General features: G+C 38.8%; 1 protein-coding gene across 1 annotated transcript in view; it reads left to right on the forward strand.

The window, feature by feature from the left end:
• The window catches only part of BICC1 (BicC family RNA binding protein 1), a 91,722-nt gene that overhangs the window by 44,148 nt on the left and 28,422 nt on the right, over positions 1–19,152 (forward strand). The window contains exon 3 of the mRNA XM_039554054.1: positions 1,637–1,706. Within this exon, the coding sequence (XP_039409988.1) occupies positions 1,637–1,706 (70 nt within the window). The remainder of the gene's footprint in view (positions 1–1,636; positions 1,707–19,152) is intronic.

A 19,152-nucleotide genomic window follows, 5' to 3' on the forward strand; every position in this document is an offset into this window, starting at 1 on the left:
TTGTGGGCTTTCCTTTTATTTTAGTTTAGCGTAAGAAACAGGGAGGATTTAATTTCTTTTAAGACTGAAGTCTCCAACCTTTATTGAGAGCGTAAAGGACGGGTGAGATGTAACACTTGTCTTGAATGGCATGCATTCTTCTTCTATCTCCTCTCTTGTGGTTCCTTTCATGTTGGATCTTCTGTAACTCAGTCCTACACCATTCTTTGTTTTAGCATCTCCCTTTTCCTTTTAGCTAGTGCCTTCCAATTTTGTATGTATTTCACTGCCTGTTGCACAATTAAAAAAAAAAAAAAACCCTGGCCCAAAGCCTATTATCAGAGACAAGTGAATTCTTTGAAATAGCTTTTTTCACATCTGGATTGAAAAATGGTGAAAAGTATATATATGTTTCTGGTAGAATTTCACCCTCCTGAAAATGTTTTATTTCAGCTGTAACTTATTATCCAATAGTTGCTGAAACTAAAAATATAGTATAATGAAGTCTGGCTGACACTTTCAGTTTTTCCATATGGTGTACTAATCTGGAAATTGTTGTGTCCTTGGGATTTGGAGGTAGAAGATAAGAATTAAGAACTGTTAGAGAAATCTGCCTTAGTTCTGAATTATACTGTTATGGAAAACTTACTGGTATGGTAGCTGTTTTCTTAATGCATTAGTTCTCTTCTTGGAAGTGGCTTTGCTAATTATTTTGACATTTTAATTTTTTTCATTCCATCTCAAGTGGGATGAGAGGTATGAGCTCATCATGCTTGTTGGTGAGATCTCAATATAAAAGGGGAGTCCTTTAGTCTCAGTAGACATGCCCAGCATTTCTAGGAGCTGCATTTCCATTCATATATCTGAAGTCAACCAGTTCCTTCTCCTGTGTTACTACTAAATGGGTTTGTGAAGCACTGTAGCTCTGTGCCAGGATGAAATTTCAGTACAATATGCCTGTAATAGGGCTGGTGGAATTTTCACTGAGCCAAAGGCAGCAACAGAATGAGAGTTGACCCTGAGCTGAATGACTGCATGGTTTTCACAGTACAGGAGTGTGTGCATAGCTTTTCCCTGTTGGCTGGTTGGAGATGGACAGATAGGTTGCACACTGTGTCATAATAAATAAATGCTGTCAAATGTCTGCTCTGATCTGCTAAACAAAGAAGTAAAAATTCTGGAGTCTGGATAAGCTTATAATGAAAAGCTGCTTTTGGGTAGAGGTGAGGCAAATCAATATATCTTGACTTACAGAGACTTCGAAAGACTCGATTTAAATTTGATAGGCTTTACTTAAAAACCATTCTAAGGTAACCAAAGAAATATTTGTGTTGAATTGTAAAGGTCTGAAATTCCCTCTGAGATGGAAGTAGAGCCTGCTGTAGCTATTACTGGTCATTTGAACTTCATGGAAGCTGTTAAGCATCTTGGGTTTGCTCTGTGGAATTCTTTTGGATGATCAGAACTCAGCCACACTTATTAACAGATGAAAGTTCTCAGGAAAACCAGAGAAGCAGTTAATGGCTTGTGCTATTTAAAAGTAATAATAATCAACAGATTTAGAAATGGTAAACATCGTATTTTCAGAAAATGAACTTATGCCTTTGCAGGAGAAAAACAAAAACTTAATTTTTTGAAAATGCTTTCTTTTTAATAGATTATGGAAGAAACAAATACACAGATTGCTTGGCCATCAAAGTTGAAGATTGGAGCAAAATCGAAAAAAGGTATTTTATTTTGTTCTTACAAGGTGGGATTAGTTTTTGGAGTAGTAAAACTGCAGAATAAAGAATTGGATTTTTAGTCACACATCAATACTGGTCATCTGAAGTATTTTCATTTCAGTCTACTGTTTCTTATAGAAATTTCACATTGAAGTTATCTTGGCTTTATATAGGTGTTTGATATATAAAAGCCATTTTAAGGAGCTTGCAATTCTGTGGGTACTTTATTTAATCAATACTGTTGTACTTAATGTATTAAGCATGTGTGCCTTCTGCTGTATAATTGTGTATCTAATCAGAACAGTTTCTTTATTTTACAGCAGCCAAAGTTGGTGTTTCTGGTAACATTTTAGATGAGTGGGTGTTCTGTGTAGTTTTATGTTTGTTTCTGTAGAGTACAAAGATGAGTGTTGGCCAAGCCCAGCAGAACAGTAAATACTCATTGTGTCCCTGACAGGGACAGCCTGCATGCTGTTTTGAGTTCTCCAAGAAACCTAAGTGGAGCTGTTTCTTAGGAATGACCAGTATTATGTTTTAAATTGTGCTTCTTTTGGAAGTCCAGCCTATTCGTGTGAACTGAGTGTGCAGTCTGGAACATCTCTCTTTGAAATAAACCTTCTTGCTCTGTTCTTAAGGAGTCATAACTGTGACTGATTGAAAGCATCACTTAATTTGTCTTCTGCACAAAAAAATTAAATTGGGAGTGATTTTTAACATTGCATATGTTTCTTCTGTTCAGGATGATCCATATTAAAAACCAAGAACGTGAACTTCAGATAATTTCTCTGTTATGTACATAATGTATAGGTGGAGGTGTGGGTTAACCCTTAGAAAATGAATAACATCTCATGGGAAGAAAATTGATCTCTTTAGAAAGGTGCAGGATTAATACAATTTTTATGGTGTAAAGTGAGATTGTCTCTGAAGTACTTTCCCACATGGTATTGAAGTCCAAATTGATTTCATTTTTTCTTATCCCCACTTGTGTGGAAAAAGATTCTCACTTAAGGGGGGAAAATTGGAGAAGGAATTAAGATTCGGAAAAATGCCAGTGTTATGTATGTAGGCATTAATATGTGGGACTAACATTTATAGCAATGCAAGAGTGACAAGGTCTCAGTGCAGACCTGAGGAGTTCTGTGTACTTTGTGCCTGAGGTGCAATGAATTGATGCACACCTAAAGCTCCTCAGGAAACTCAGGCATGAGAGTTTGTTTTTCTTCCAAGGACAGAAAAGACATAAAGTGGTGCCTGCACAATTTTTTCCCTAATTTAAATGGACTTAGTTCTGAAGATGAAAAGCATGTATGAAAGGCCAAGAAAAGAGGGGTAAGAGAGGGGTTTGGCTGGGTTTCTGCATTGATACTTGGAGATGCAGGTTTAAAGTAGATTAATTTAACCTCTTTATTGGTGACCTCAAGTGGAAGGTAACGTGGGGAAGCTCTATCAGTATATGGAGCAAATTTGAATACCAAGGGAAATTAAACAGCTGAGAGTTACGAGCTGATAAAAATTGAGGAAAGGGAACACATACTACAGCTGGGCATACTGAGTGGATCTGCAGTGGGAATGATTATCCTGGAAAGTCTTCATGCCAAAAGAAACCTTAGATAGTGAGATAGTGATGGGCTGTAAACTAGACATTTTAGCAATATGCTGTACTATTAAAAAAAGTGTTTCAAATGCCTGTGGATTTCAGGGTGGCTGTAGAGTTCTTGTAGAGATTTGTACTCTGTGGCCAGCTCTGGTGTGCTAAGCTGTGTATATATACACCTAAGATAGTAAATTACAGCATGTGTACAAAGAACCCCCTTAACCCCGAGGTTCCTATTTCTTGTGAAATAAAGTGTAGTTTATATGTTCTGTTTACACTTAATACCAATTGTTTGCAATTCTGTAAGTTTCCATTTGCAGCTACGGCAGCTGTTTATATAGGGGGAAATATTCCAAGCGTTTAACATACTCTTAGCTTCACTTAATGACATTTGGTGATTGAGAGGAGAGTCTGCAACAAATAACTGGCCAGCTCTCTGGGGACTTGAACTCAGAACATGCTATCTCTGCCTGTCTCCTTGGCTGGGAACTGAGTGCCTGAGTCATTCCGTGAGGGAGCAGCATCTATGGGTGGACAGTGTTTTACCCCAGCCTTACACGGGGCCCGATCATAATCAAGACATACCAGATTTTTTGTGTTATTTTGCAGTATAATTTGCCTGCAGTTTCAGCAGCTTTGCATTCTGTGTGTTGTGGCCTTAGGTCATTCACAGCTTTCCTCCAAATACAGGGGAAAAACAGTCTTTAGGAGAACATTTCTTTTCTTGCTGTAATATTGGTCAATCTGTCATGAAATGCTTAGGGCTTAATGTATCATTCTTCTCCCTGCTGTTGACAGTTTCTAATTAGACACCACTGATACTAAATCAATAAGGATACACCATGTTTTGTTTTGAATTGAAACACAAAGGTATTGAAATTTACAGCCAAGCTGTGCATAGCAAGGTTCAGCAAGGATACGAAGACTAAGTTCTGTAAAAGATGCGGAATCTTTCATGATCTTGTAGAAAAAAAATATGCTGTAATGAAGCTGAAGCACCAAGAGTAAATGACTTGTGAACTTCTGTATCGCTTTTCTGTTATATGGATTACAGCTTTTAAATTGAGGAGTCCAAAATGCTACCTAATAAGTATCATAATGGTAATTCATTAAGTTACATTTGATAAATATTTTCTGATTGTTTTTTTTGAATTGCGGAAGACTGATGTCTGAATTTAGCATAAGCAGATTTAAAAAATTTGCTCAATCATATTTATTATTTGAGTTTTCTAAAATACCTCAATGCAAAGCTAAATTTAAAAAAAACCAACCAAAACAATTATCAACTCTCAACAGTTTCATAAGAGCAAAACAGGAATTTCCTGGTTTTAATGAACACCAGATGCTGCAGCCTTGCTCTAGTGATGAGGAGGGTTAAAGTATTTTGAAATAAACGTTTAGAAAATACACAAACATATAAATCTTCTATAGCATCTTAAAGCAAGCCATTTGTTCAGGCTGGCACAGAGATCCCATAACATTGAAGATTTAGGGAGGGAAGTGAACAGTTTAAAGCACTTCATGGCTGATTCCATCAGTAATGAAAGAATTGGCACTGGCGTGGTTTGCTCTCCTTTGCGCTGGTGCTGTAGAGCTCAGAGTATACCAAAGCCTCATGGTCTGGAGGTCTGAGATCTCCTCCAGTCTGGTGAATTAAAGACCAGACTGAGAGAGAGTTACTTTTGCTCTCAACATGCTTTTTCATTGTGTTGTAGTTACTTCTCCTTAGGAATGCTGTTAATTGTCTTTTAAAGATTTATTCAGTGGTATAAAAGCATGAGTAGATTGCCAAATCCTAAATGGTCAGATACTGTAGTTCCACAAACACTTTCCAAACAGGCATAAGCTCATGGGATTTTCCCTCTCTCTTCCCAAAATACTGACCTGTCTTGTTCTTGTTTCCAGCCCTTTCTGTGGGGCTGTCATTGGTGCTCTGATGGGGGACCAGGATGGCTTAAAATTAGCCGTGGATAACTCTTAATGTTGGAGAGGGGGAGTTCCTTGTGCATTTGCTATCTGTTTGAACCCTAACTTTATGTGCTCATATGTTTCCCCATCTGTTTGTATGGATCTGGAATGCTTAATGCCTTGGGAGCAGGTGAATGTCATGTTACTCACCAGCAGAGCTTGTTGATGGGTATTGAAGCTGTTTAGGAAATGGGTATATGGAAGTTCACATTTCACCTATGTTCCTTACTCCTTTTTATTTCCAAATTCTCCCTTCCCCAAACCCCTGTGTCCCTTTGTATTTCAACAGCCATAAAGATATTATGGGATATGTGTGTGCTCAGAATGCAGACAGCCTTGAAATAGCTTTTGGCTAACAGCCACCATAAGAATCCCTTCAGCTCTTGGAAACTTAGTGGCCCTAAGCAGGAAGATGTTCAGAGAGTTGGAGCAGGGAATATTTTGGGAAGTTAAAAAAGCTGGTAAGGGGAAATTCAAGATAAATTGAACTTAGAGAACAGGTATAGTTGTGGGGTCTCTTCCACCAGTCATTTTTAAAAAGGACTTCTCTTGCTCTTTTTTCTTCCTATTATTCCCATATTTTCATTCCTCTTCTATTTTCTTTAGTTGCCAGCTCTTTTTTATCTATATCATATCTTGAAGTTACCATCTTATATCTTTTCTTTCTCTCTTGAGCTGCTATTATTTTATTTCACCTCTTATTTGCTGTTTCTGGCTTTGTGGTCTTTTGTTTTGCTTTTTGTTTTTCTATTTTTCCTCTCTTATCACTGATGCGTTTTAAGTTGGTCAATAAAAATCTGGTCCATGTTCTGCTTGTACTTTTTTTCATCTGATTTTACTTTTTACTAATTCTTTCATATTTTCTAATAACTTTAAAAAATTTAAACTAGTTTCTGTTACCAAAACAATTCACTGCATGCCATTTTTCATTAGTCTATCTCAAACACAGGTACAGAGCATGTCAAATTCATATCCAAGGAGAATAGCAAGGCACATAGAGGTACTGAAGGCACTGGAAGGTAGGCAGCAATAACTAGAACAGGGTCCTGCTGGCATTCATTGCCTGGCAATTTGGTTTCACACTTTTTCATTAAACTTTGCGTTTTGCACCTTATCTTGCAAGCCAAGTGCAACTATTTCCCTCTGTGCATCCTAAGCTGCAAAGGTAATGTGCACAATGAAGTTAATAACTGTAATACCACACTTGAGGCAAGTAACTACAGAGAGACTTCAGCCAAGTTAGTAAAACCTCACTCTCATTTATTGGAATGTTGTTTAGGTACAAGGGAAGCACTTTGCCCGCTCCAGGAGGCACTGTGATAAAAGCTAGAGCCTCCTTTCTTGTTAAAACAAATGTCACTGCATAATGAACTCAAGGCCAAACTTGGATGTGAGTTACTGCCTTGGATATCTAGAGTAAGTTAAAATGTTTGTCGTTTCAGACCTTTAAATCAACTTTCAGTTGTTTCCCAGTACTGTGATAGAAGCTGAAGTTTGTATTTTCAGATGAAACAGGGAGGGAGAGAACAAAGAGCTGCGGCATCAGGCCATGCAGGCTTCTGAAAGTGTGCAAATAAAACACCAGGTTATTTATTCTTTTCCCTTAGGCTTTCTGACAAATCTTAAATCTGATTGTAGGCTTTTCAGATAATTTACTTTTCTTTTCAAAAAGACTTAATTTTCTCAACTCAGTTTTTCAATAGTCTTTTTTGAAAGGAGTGCAGACTGCTTTTAATGCTAAACCTCTAGCAGTAAAATATCCGAGGAGTGGTTAATATGTGAGCAGTTCAGAGCTGTGCCTGCCAGTTCAGCATCCCATGTGCGAGCACTTCATCATTTACACACGTGTTCCATGGAGGGATTACATCATTGCTTAAAGCATAAGGCAATATTAGGCATTGCTTAAAGCATTAGGCAATATTGCTCTTGGTACTGCAACTGAGCTGAATCCCACATTTGTACAACGGAGAGACTGCCATTCCTGAAACACAGTGCAAAAAAACCACCTCGGATTAATGGATGCAGGTAGGACTTTGTCAATGCTTCCGTCCAAACCTAGTATTTTGTTATAAAATGTCAGTGGCAATGGAAGAGTTAATAACCCTGCACAGCACTGTTCTCTAGGAGTCACATGAGCTTTAAACAGCACTGTAACCTGTTGTAGTGTGTCTGGAAGTCTCTAGATTCTCCTTCCTGCCACAAAAACCCTCAGCCAACCAAAAACCACAACCCAAAAACTCCACCAAGCCAGAACACCCCTGAGCAAAGCAAAGGGCTCAGTGAGGCAGATGTTGAGAAACTTTGAGTAGAGTGAAAGGACTTGTGTAGCATCAAGTGGTTTTGAACCCTTCCTTCAGGAGATTCTTGTTACATTGATGGTATTTTATAGTAAATGCAAAGTTTAGGGGAATTAATAGATTTCTCTGCTTTCAATTATCGTTGGGATTGCCGAAATACTGAGAGGATTTTGGTCTATGCCACTAAATTTACATTGCACACTTAATCTTTCTCTAAATACCAGGTGGCTTGGTGTTCTTTGGAGGCTGGCATGTCTGCAAAGTGCAGTTATATAACCTGAAATTTTCCCCAAGAAATTGGCCAAGTCTGAGTTCAGTCAAATAAGCATAAAAGCAACTAAAAATTGCCTAATAGTTTAGGCTATCTGCTTCTTTGTCTTATGTAACTCCTAAGTAGATGTGCTCTATGTGGTTTTGTGCATATCTTCACTGAAGGAATAGTGAAGAGTTGGGACAGGGAAATGGTGGAGCTGCTGAAATGTTCAAAAAAACAAGTACTCCTGGCACTCACTGCCATGGTTTAGCTGACAAGGTGGTGTTCAGTCAAAGGCTGGGCTTGATCATCTTGGAGGTCTTTTCCAACCTTAAAGATCCTGTGATTCTATATAGAATAATGACTGTTAGGTTTCCTTTATTTTTTAGGTCTTTGGTGTTTTCCTTTTCTTTAAGGCTTTACATCTATGTTCCTCCTTCTTAATATAGTTGCAGCCATAACAGAGGTTTTAAGTGTTTTCCTTAAACAATTTCCCTATTCTGGGCTGAAGAGACATTAGTTAATTTTTTCCCTTTTTCACAATGCATATATATTGTGCCTGATTTTAATTTTGTTAAAAAGTGATTTGGAACTAGCTGTATTGTGAAAAAACTCCAGAAATTAAGTACTGTATATTTCAGAGACGATTTAAGTTGCATGAAAACATTTTCTTACAGAAGCTACTTTTCTTAGTTACACTTGATTTGATCTTAATTCTTTAAATATAGAAGTGAATCCTGCTACTTTTCCAAAGACTACCCCCATGTAAATTGTGGGGTAAAAGTATTCATGTGAATAGGATTTACAAGTCCTCCTATAATTTCATTCACTTCTAAAATTGCAATCTCTTCATTTGTAGCCATATGTAACCTCTGAAAGTACATAAAAATGTCATGAATAGTACAAAACAACTTCATGTGCTAGAATTGCTTGTGTGCCTGCCACTACTTATCTGTGTTGCTGATTTATCAATTTTAAAGAAAAAAACACTCTTTACTGTAAGTTACTGTAAAAGCAATTGATAATATATGTTTCTGTAAATGCAACAATGTGCTGAGTTTTATTTTGCAAGTCAGTCTTAAATGCTGAATGAGCCTCACCTGAGAAGGTCACACAGCATCCCAGGGACTACCAAATGCTTCAGAGCTGTTAATGAAACAAGGACTCTAACAGTAGTTTTACATAGTTCAGGTCAACTCCTGCTCTTGACCTACTTTCGAATCTTTGTGTGCTGTTTCTAGTGACAGTAATTGTGGCTTCTGCTGTTCTCACAAAAAAACCCCAAAACAACCCAAAACCAAAACGATGGAGTAAATGTGGGATATAATCAACTAATTTTCCTACCTTAAATTCAGTGCTATGAATAGCCACTTAATTGGTTTAGAGCCTTAAGCTCCAATTTAAAAAAAAGGGGGTGAGGGAATTAATCAGGCCCTTGGAGATCTGCAGTGATAATGTGGAGTTTTTCTGACAAACTTGAGTTTCTCACCCACTAAGATGCTTTTGAAAATTGTGCCAACTGTCCTGAAAGGCTGTACCCTAACTGTTGGTAGGAGCCTAAAATGTATGGAGTGATTACTCTTCCTGTTCTGTGGCCTTTAGCTAGGGATGTAGAGTGATGCAGAGAAGAGAGCACCTAAACTTTTGAAGTTCCTGGATGGTTAAGCACTTTCAAACAGAGGTAACTTTTGTATTGGTTCACAATCAAGGTTTAATTTGTTTAGTCTAAGCACTGATCTCAGTGTGCAGATCAATGGAAGTGGGGGCTCAAATTGGCCAAAGTCATCCTACAGAGTTATTCTTGCAGAGAAGGCAATGTGCTTTATCCCAGCTGGAACTCTGCTGGCAGCTCAGTGGCTGCTGCTGCTCCAAGGTCTAGGCCCTAACAGAGCTGTTGGGTGCTTCCCTTGTTCATGTGGATCTCCACCCTTAGAGGCAGGGAAATAGTCCCCTGTCCGTAACTGCTGCAGTGGGATGAGGAAGGTGGTGGTTTGGGGACTCTGCTGTGGGCACCTGTTCCCTCAGGAGAGGAGCTTTTCACCTGGTTACACAGAGGGCAACAGAAAGGTGCTGTAAATGAGCTCTTGAATTTACTTCATGAGTCTTTCCCATCTGTAAGCAGAAAGGGATCCCAGAGCACCAGTTTGAGACAATTCCATGTGATGGCAGTGGGCACAATGGTTTTTGATCACCAGACCCCAGGACAGCCTCATTCCATATTCTGTGAGTAACAAAGGTGCACTCATGCGTGCCTTTTCCAAGCACTTGGAAAGGCAAGGCTGGTAACTACTTCTGCTAGCAATGAAATCAGGGGAGACAGGATTGTTTTCACTGCTGGCAAACAGCACAATTGTGGTCTTCTCTCCCTCTCCTGTCATGTGCATGCTTACAGCCTGTCCCCTGCCTCCATAGCTCCCTGCTAGGCAGCTCAGCCCTGCAGCCTGGCATGCCCTGGTGCCAGTCCCACTGACGCAGGGGGCATTCAGGGCTGCTGGGTTATGGGGGCCAGTGCTCTTTTGTCAGCAGAATTTTTCCTAAAGCTGTTTAGTTTTGGTTCCCAAAGTATAAAGTTGTGGGTCTGACTTTATACCAGTTCAGTAAAGGTTTTCTTAAAAATCTTGGCATTTAAATGCCTTTTCCTTGTTGGTGCCATGACAACAAAACCATTGGTTTGGGTATTCTGTGTCAGCTCTCTCTGAGTGCAGCAGAATTCCCTTGCAGCTCTTATTTGGTCTCACTAAAAACAGGAAAAAAGATTCACCCTGTTATGCAATTATGCACCTAATAACTATGTATATAAGTAGATTTTAAAAAAATATATGCTCATATCTTAAAAGTAGATGAATTGCACATATGATTCTGCAATGGAATTGAAAGTTACTCATGCCAGGAGATAAAGGGTGCTCAGTAATGTTTCTTGAGAATGCTGGCAGGATTTGGGGTGGGGAGAGCAAGATGGTTTCTTATCTATGCAGTTGCTTCATAAAATAAAATTTCAGTCAGATCTGGTACATGGTCTGGGAAATTACAAGTTTTTTCTGTTCCTTAGAATGGCATTAAACTTATTTTTGTGCTTGACCTTGTTACAGTAAAACTAATGCTATTTGCATTACTCTAGTACTTTTTCCTTTAGAGAAGGGATTGTTCATCCTCTTGAGTATTTTTCATGAGAGAAGATGAGCCCTTGGTGTCAAGTGTCCATAGTACATTTTTGGTCTTTTATCACCATGTACTTTTTCCTGGGTTTGGTTGGAAAAGTGTTAAGAAAGGTCAAGTGTCATGTTTCATCTTCTTTTAAGTATAACATATTCTTGCTTCCATGTGTTTAAATCCTAATGGTTGAGAAGGCTTAGAGGGATGTTGGGAAGTTCTTGCTGCCAAAATAATGCATTACTGTGTGCAAATATCTGACACTAATATGAATAACTGAGGGTGATAATTTCAACGCACCAGTTATGCATTAAGCATTGTTCAGTGAGTGGCAGTGATATGTCAGGTTAGTAAACATGATTTGAATTTTTGCTTTGATTTGGAACAAAAAATGGCTTGAGTGGAGGAGGCCAGAACCCTCCAGTGCTCAAAAGCATAGAGAAACTAAGATGCATAACAGAAATCTTCTTAAGAGTCTTGTCACAGTTTGGAGAGGGAAAAAAAAATCATATGTCCTTGAATATTACTGGTGAGAACACTACATTTTTTATACTTTGAAGCAATGATACCTAATGTGTGATATTCTGTAGCTGACCAAAAAAATTAGAGTCTTTCCAGTTTGTTGATATGATGTTTCTGTAGCTGCCATCCCCGAAGAGGCTTTCCTGGGGACAGGAGCACTTGCAGGTAGGGCTGGCTACTGCATTCCCCTCTCCAACCCTGATCAGGTCCTAGAAACCTTCTGGAATTACAGTGTATGTGAGTATCATCCTCTCCCGGTGAATCTGATGTATTACAAATAAAATTTTGATATTTTTGTGTAATTACTTTGATTTCAAGCATTCTTTATATTGTGCATTCTAAATATAGACAGAGTCTGTGCCAAAGACCGAGTGCAAACTTACAAAACCATCATTGATAGAAATTCTCTTTAATGACTTCCTCTGGAAACTGTAATTTGAATCATATGATTTTTCTGAAATAGCAGTAGGAGGGAATATCTGAAAAATGGCTGTAATACAGTTCTCTGAATTTTAAGCTTTTCATCTGTACAAACTTAACCTTGTATAAAGCTTTCTGGTCATTTCATTCTTTGATTATTTGGCAAGACTAACATTTTCTATAAAGCAAGTCAGATCTAAAGAGAACAAAATCCAGGGCATAGCTAGTGTTCTGGTGAGTTTTTTTCTTCTTGGTCCAGATCTTTAATGTTTAAAAAATATTTGTGTTTTTATGGTAAATGTTTGTTGAGCACTCCAGTAGTTTTGGCTTTGGAATTGGGTTAGTTTAACTAGCAAGACCAAAACCGTCTGGCAGAGCTTACCAACCAAGGCCAGTCACAGAGAGCTGCTGGCAACATCTTCTCCTTGTATTAACTCCAGTGAAAGGGGAAGGCAAATGAGCTCTTGTTAATGGGAACAAAGCTGTGGGAAAGGACAAAGTTGGGAATGAAGTGGAATGGGGAAAGTGAGAGACATGGAGAGGAAATGAGAGGTTGATGAGGAGACTGAAGCCAGTTGGAAAGAAGTAAGTGGGATGGCAGCAAATGTGAGAATAGAGTGAGGGTCTTGAAAGAAATTAGGGTTTTGCAAGAATAGAATAATAAAGAGTTAGTGACAAAGGTGGTGTAGAGATAATGGGAAAACAGATGGGATGTGCAAAAGAGGAAGATGTTGTGGAAGGATTGGGTGAAAATGTATATTCCAAAAAGTGGAGGAGGATTGTGTTCAGAGGTGTCTGGCATGAACTCCCGATACATATCCTAGTCTTGGAAATTGAATCAAACACAATTCTGAGGTTTTTACTTCATTAATATCCTAGGGAAAAGCTGGTAAATACCACAGTATTGATGTGTACTTTCATTGCTGTCCTAGACCAGTGATTCAGTGTCTAATATGTCACTACTCCCATCTGAGGTCTTTGTGCAGCTTCCATAAAGATGTAGTTTTGATGGCTGCAATTTAAATTTGTTAAACATTTAACAGATGTCTTGTCTTGTGTCAAAACATACATATGACTTAAAATACCAGGAATGCAAAACATGAATTTCTGGTCCATGGGAGCTGAGGATATTGGCAATTTCTACTAAAAAATCACACAACAGAATTAGAATGTGTGCAAGTAAACCAAGATGGCAATAAAAAGGATTAATTTTGAGTGCAGCTTTCATCTAGCTGATGGGATTTGTGTCCAGTGCAATGTCAAATAATGTAAACATTGTTTTGCAGTGCTGGAGGAGAGTAGTGGCCAAGAAAGTAAGCTGAGAAAATACTGGGCTTCAGGAAAGTGCAAGCTGTTTTGTGAAATTGGCTTAAAGTACTCTAATGCCAAACAGCTCCCACTGAGATTTCCAGCAGTAAATTTGTAGCTATACATGTGCAAAATGCATTCCTGTGTACAGTTCCCCTCTCCTGCTCCTACTGCTCTGAGTGCAGTGAGCAGTAAAGCTCATATTCAGCTCTCCTGCCTCTGGGTGCTGTCATGTGGAGGGTTGCAAAGGTGAATTGGTGCTCATGGGTGCACATTTGGTCACATCAAAGAAATCTGAATTGTCAGATTGAACATGTGCTTTCTCTGAGGGGAAAGAATAATGAAAGTGGCTATTTGGGTGCAGTATCCTTTTATTTTCTTGTGGATTTGCTTACTGAAGGATGTTGCAAGAAGGGATACCTGTAGAAAAACTATGAGAGTGCACATGGGTGCATTTGGGAGGGGAGCAGATTTTGGATTCCATAAGTAAAGATGGAGTTAGTTCCAGAGTGATGGGGTTGGAAGAAAAATAAACCAAAAGAAACTACTATAGAGAAGGCCATTTATAGCATGAATTATTGGTAAAATGCCAGACAAAGATAAGAAAGCTATGGCAAAATGGGTTATGCTTTTAATCAGCTGACTCATGATATTGAAAATTACTTCTCAGCAGTATAAGCAGCATATCAGCCCAAACGGAGAAATTGTCAAGAAGTAAGAGACTCTTGGCCATTAATTCTTTTTTTCTTGTCTCCCTAATGTACAATGACAGACACAGATATTTTTTGCATTTTTTCTTTTTCTTCATCTCCTGTTAATTTTGCAAATAAAACTTTAACCCCAGTCATTGCCAGCAGCAGCTGAAAATGAACATCTGCTAACTTAGATTTGAGTGCCTAAATTGCAGCTCCTAAAGCTGTGTCTGCAAGTGGCACCCTTTGCTGTTCTGTTCTCATCCCCTGGTAGGGAAAAGATATGAGCAAGAGCTGTGGGGAGAAGTGATGCTCTTCACTTCCTGATATTAAGATGAATTTTTGTCTTGCTGACCTCTTTCAATTGCCAGTGCCTTAATCAGCCTAATGATGCAGCTTTTCTTTTTGATTTTGTTTGTTTGTTTTTTACATGGGCAGGCTAAAGGTCATCCAGAGTGTGAGGTGTGTGAGACCATAGCTGCTTACTAAAATGTTGACAAAAACCTATGCCCAGCGCTGGCATTCAAGAGTTAGACTGGTGTGGTGGAGTATGGGGAGTGTTAGGTCATACTTTTTAGTTTCTCTCAAGCAATTCTCTGGTTTTTAAGTCTAGTGTTTGCTGGTAATTTTTGAAGTGACTCTCATGCCTGGGATAATACACAAATATTTACAAAACTCCTTTGTTTTAATGCTGGTTGAAATTTACCCAAGTGAAATCAGTTGAAGGCAACTTTTTGAATATGATATAAATGTATTATTGATTGAATTATCACTTTTTAGGGGTTTTTTTGTCATACTCATGAGCTAGAATTTGATTTTGCTGCAGTTACTGGAAAACTTGTCTTCTCCCACAAGTATTTAGACAGCTAAACTGTGGGGACAATTTTCAGCTGACTTACATTGTTTGTCCACAACAGTTTCTCTACACTTTCCTGGTTCAAATTGGTGGGACATGAAATATTTGTAGGAGATGCTGGAAAGGGGATGTAATTATTTTTTTTTCTATATTGAAGCAGTTACTGGGAAACTGACACTAGGATTTTTTTTTTTTTTTTTCCCTTCCAAATGTGGAGGTAGAACTTGAAAGAATGATGATTTTCTGTGATTTTTCTCAGCATTTCAAATGAAACAACACTACCACCGTTTTTCTGAGCGGACATATTCTCTGTCTGGAGGCACAAACTTCCTGTGCCTCACTCTCTTCTAGTCTGGTTTTTTTTTTATAATTTGCCAAGAGTGACTGTATTTGCATATTTTGCCATTTGAAATGCGTGCATGCACATGAATTACCCTGTTTTTCTTTGGCCAGTGGCTGCTCTTCTCAGGGTGAGATGTAAAGGTGGAAAAATTCTGCTGTTTTCTGTGCTTGTGATGTTTGGCTTGTGAATATTTTGAGGGGAAAGCATCTCTTTAGTTTAAATACTTCTCCAAGTATTCACTTTGGGTACTCGCTGCTAGGTTAGCTAATTAACCTACAGAGTAGCTGTTACAGATGAAGGATTGCTTCCCCCAAGGCAACTTTGTAAATGGTCAATAATTTCTGTAATGTGTTGCTGAGGCAATCAGTCCGTAATTGACTTAGAGATTTAAAGTGAGTCTCTTGCTGACATTGTGTTTATTGTTTGGAGTGCCAGATTAATTACAGCATGTATTGTAGTTGCTGTATTATGACCTCCATCTGCTTTTTATTAACTTTCTCTGCAAATGAGAAACTGTCAGTGCATACTGTTTCTTACATTCTGAAGAAAAATTCCCCCACACCCCACAACTGTGTACTTTAAAAATTAAAGAACCGTTGTGTTTAGATCACAAGTTTGTTTATTTCTTTTGTTTCTGGAGCAGCTGACTCAAGCACAGATGACTCCTCCCTGTTTTGCAATAAATAAATGGACAGAAAGACCATCCCAGGCCATTTGAAACTCGGCCACAGGAGTTGGTGTTGGTTCTCTCTGATCCGAGCAGTTAGACACGCACAAATCCGCAGCATCCCTCGTGCCAGCAGCTGGCAGCAAATCCCTCATTTACTGGAGTCACTTCTCCGAGCCTCCAGCCTGCTGCCACTTCAGCAGACAGCCCCGGCCATTAATTCTCCGCGCTTCGCCTGCGGGGTAGGTGACAGGCGAGAAGGCTTTGAAAGAAAGTCACATTTGCTTCAGCCTTTTATCTCGTTTGTGCTCGTCTTGCCAGTGTTTCTGTGCTCGGGGTGTGTGTGCCTGCAGCCATGAGAGCTTAAAGTCATGAATTTGTACTGGCTCAGAGGAGGATAAAATGTGTTTATGGTCACACTGGTGAATGGTTGAAGGAAATGCTAGGTAGCAAAGGAGCCAGCAGGTGGGCATTGTGCTTTAAGTACATTTACACAAGAGTGATTTGAACTTTGTTCATTCCTGTAGGAGTAGGAAGATTTGGGGCTTTTCTGCTTTTGATCAGGGCTTGCTGTGTTTTCTGTGAAGAACAGCGATTTGCTTACACTTGGCCAGACAAGGGAGGGGCAAAATACAAACACAGTTGTAATATGAAGGGAATTGTCAAGGGGCTTAACATCCAGTGAGTGTGCTTGGCAGTAACTGTAGTAAAACTGGAATTCCAAGCCCTGGAATGTAGTAATATAAACTTACTGCTGTAATTAAATTACTTGAGAGTACAAATTTGTCATGATCTTTCAGTGAAAATTGGAATTAGTTGGTGTATTGGTTTTGGATTTTTTTGGAGCTTCTAGCAAGCAGATACCCTGCAATGTGCTCTGCACTGCATTTCCATGTAAAGTAGAGACTGACGGGGTGTTCCACTCTGATGCCCATCTTGCTCTTTAAACTCAATTTTTGGGACACAGAATGCAATTTATCAGAATGACTGCTGAAATTCACATCACAGAGATGCTCAATAGGTGATTAATTTCCCAGAGGTGAGTTTTGCTATTAGTCTAATACTGGGGAGAGACAGATGGACAGAAGTGATGCAGAGAAAATTCATCTGAGAATAGCTCAGGAACGATTTCTTGATTTGAAAGGCAACACTGGACATCTTTCAGGTGTTTGCTGTTTTCATTTCTCACTTTATCACAAAGAAGTTACCCTTCCAGAGGAGCAGTGTGGGCAGTGTTTGCTTGCTCTGAGCCCCTCCCTGAGAAGAAAACCAGAAGTTTTTAAGTAGGTCACTGTTCTTCAGGAGATGAAGGTTCTCTTCCCAAATCAGCTACAAACTGCCTGTTATACTGGTGAAAATAATTCAATATCTGTGAATAAGAAAAACCTTTTAATGTAAGATTTAATGTAACAGCTGTTACAGTGCCATATACATATTGCCACACTAAAAGCTAAGAAATGATCAATTACTACATGATTAAAATGTGTGAATCAGTATTCACACAATAAACTGTTAGTATAAAAGCATCTAAAAGGTTTTAGTATTCAGAACCAATTGTCACCAGATGGGTAATGCTTCTGTTGATTAGGTGCATCCCAAGGGGTTTTAGAAGGAAGATGGAAACACTACTTCCCTTGTCTCTATTTGTCTTTTTCCTCCTGGTGACTACAGCCTGCTCAGTAGTGGTGCATGGAAAAAGCCAATACATTGCCATGCTGGCTGGAAAAAAAATGTGTACCTTGTGCTTTTAAAAAGTAATGAAAGAAATAGTCCTGTTCAGTCAATAGCAGAAATTTCTTGATAGCATATCAATTTTTGAGTCAAATTTCATACGCTTAATATTATCGTAACTTTAAAATATGTATTGATATATCAAATTTCAAGCCCAAGAGGTAGAGATGGGTGTGTCAATGATGTAACTCTGTCTCATAAAATGACTTCTTACAGCTTCAAAAAAGACTGCAGGAAGTTTTTCTTATTCAGTATCTATCTGTTGTAAGCAATGTAATTAGTGTCTGGTACATGGGAAGAAAAACTAGGCAGCAGAAGTAATCTGCTTAGATTGGAGTTTTCATCATTTTTGACAACTGGTTTGTCATCATTTTCATCTAATTGATGTACCTGTTGCTACTTGAGTAATGCTCAAGAAGACAGTTTAGATGTTTCTTTATTGGACCTGCCATTTTTCTTTGTTTAGAAAACTCAAAGTAAACAAAAAAAACTACCTTGTTCACTGTGTTCATCAGGAATACAGTTGAAATAACCTCTAAAAATATAATAATTTGAGAAAGGAAAACTTTCTTGTGGAAAATTCATTTCACAGTGTGATACTAAAGCAGAGAAGGTAAAGTATTTTGCAAATGCAGTAACAGTGATCAAAAATATTCTATGAGCACTCTGTGCCTTTAGTCACCAGATGTCTGATGTCCTGTTGGGAGGCAGCTGGTTTTATCTTTCTGCTAACATTTCATTCCATCCTGATTCCCAAGAGGGCAGTTCTGTTTGCCCTGCTCACTCAGGCCTATATAGTGCATTAGTCTTTGCTGAAGACTAACTGCATCCTCCTGGTCCAGCCACAGAGTTCATCCCTTCCAGTGGCTGTGTCCAGACCGGCTCACACGATGGAGTGCAGTCAGTCAGAGCAATCAGACAGTAAAAGGTGCAGCAGTAGCCAGGGGTTGGATGTGGGAGCACTGCAAGGAAGGCTGAGCCTGAGGTGTGAATTGAGGCTCACGAGTCAGATGATGTTTTTTATTTAGAAAAACACAGTCACAAGGACTTTTTTGAAAACGTGTGTGTGAGAAACTAAAATTACCTCATGGCTTATGCATCAGAATTGCAACCCTGAGTATGAGGCTGTGTGGAGATACAGTGGTGTTATTTCTGATAGGAATGTTGTGTCTGTTTTCTAGGGCCTCTATTAAGCTGATCTTACAATACTATAGCTTTTTTCTTCTCTTTATTTCTTATTTTCTTTCCCAGGCATTGTGATTCTGTGTTTGTGCTTTGAAATACAATGGCAACAGACACTTAAATAATGAACTGTGAATTTGTTGGGTCCATGCTGAAAAAAATAGGCCATAACAGACTTTGTGTCCTGCTGAGAGATTGCCTTGCTTTGGGTGGCTACTTGGGCTGAAGGCTGAAGAGCAACTGCCCAAGAGGCAGCAGAAGGGCTGCATGGCATGTGCCTTTTGGTGGCTGACTGCATTTGCAAAATGTCCCTAAAGGCTCTTTTTAGAAGAAGTAAAATAAGGAATTTAAGTTAATCACAGTGGTAAGAAACTGAAATTATGTAACTGAAATGGAGTGTCTGGGTGATTACAATTAATTCATTCTCATTTCTTCTTTCCAGGTTTTCTTCTCCACCTTGGCCTTC

Source organism: Corvus cornix, chromosome 6, assembly GCF_000738735.6.
Source record: "Corvus cornix cornix isolate S_Up_H32 chromosome 6, ASM73873v5, whole genome shotgun sequence".
Lineage (NCBI taxonomy): Eukaryota > Metazoa > Chordata > Aves > Passeriformes > Corvidae > Corvus > Corvus cornix.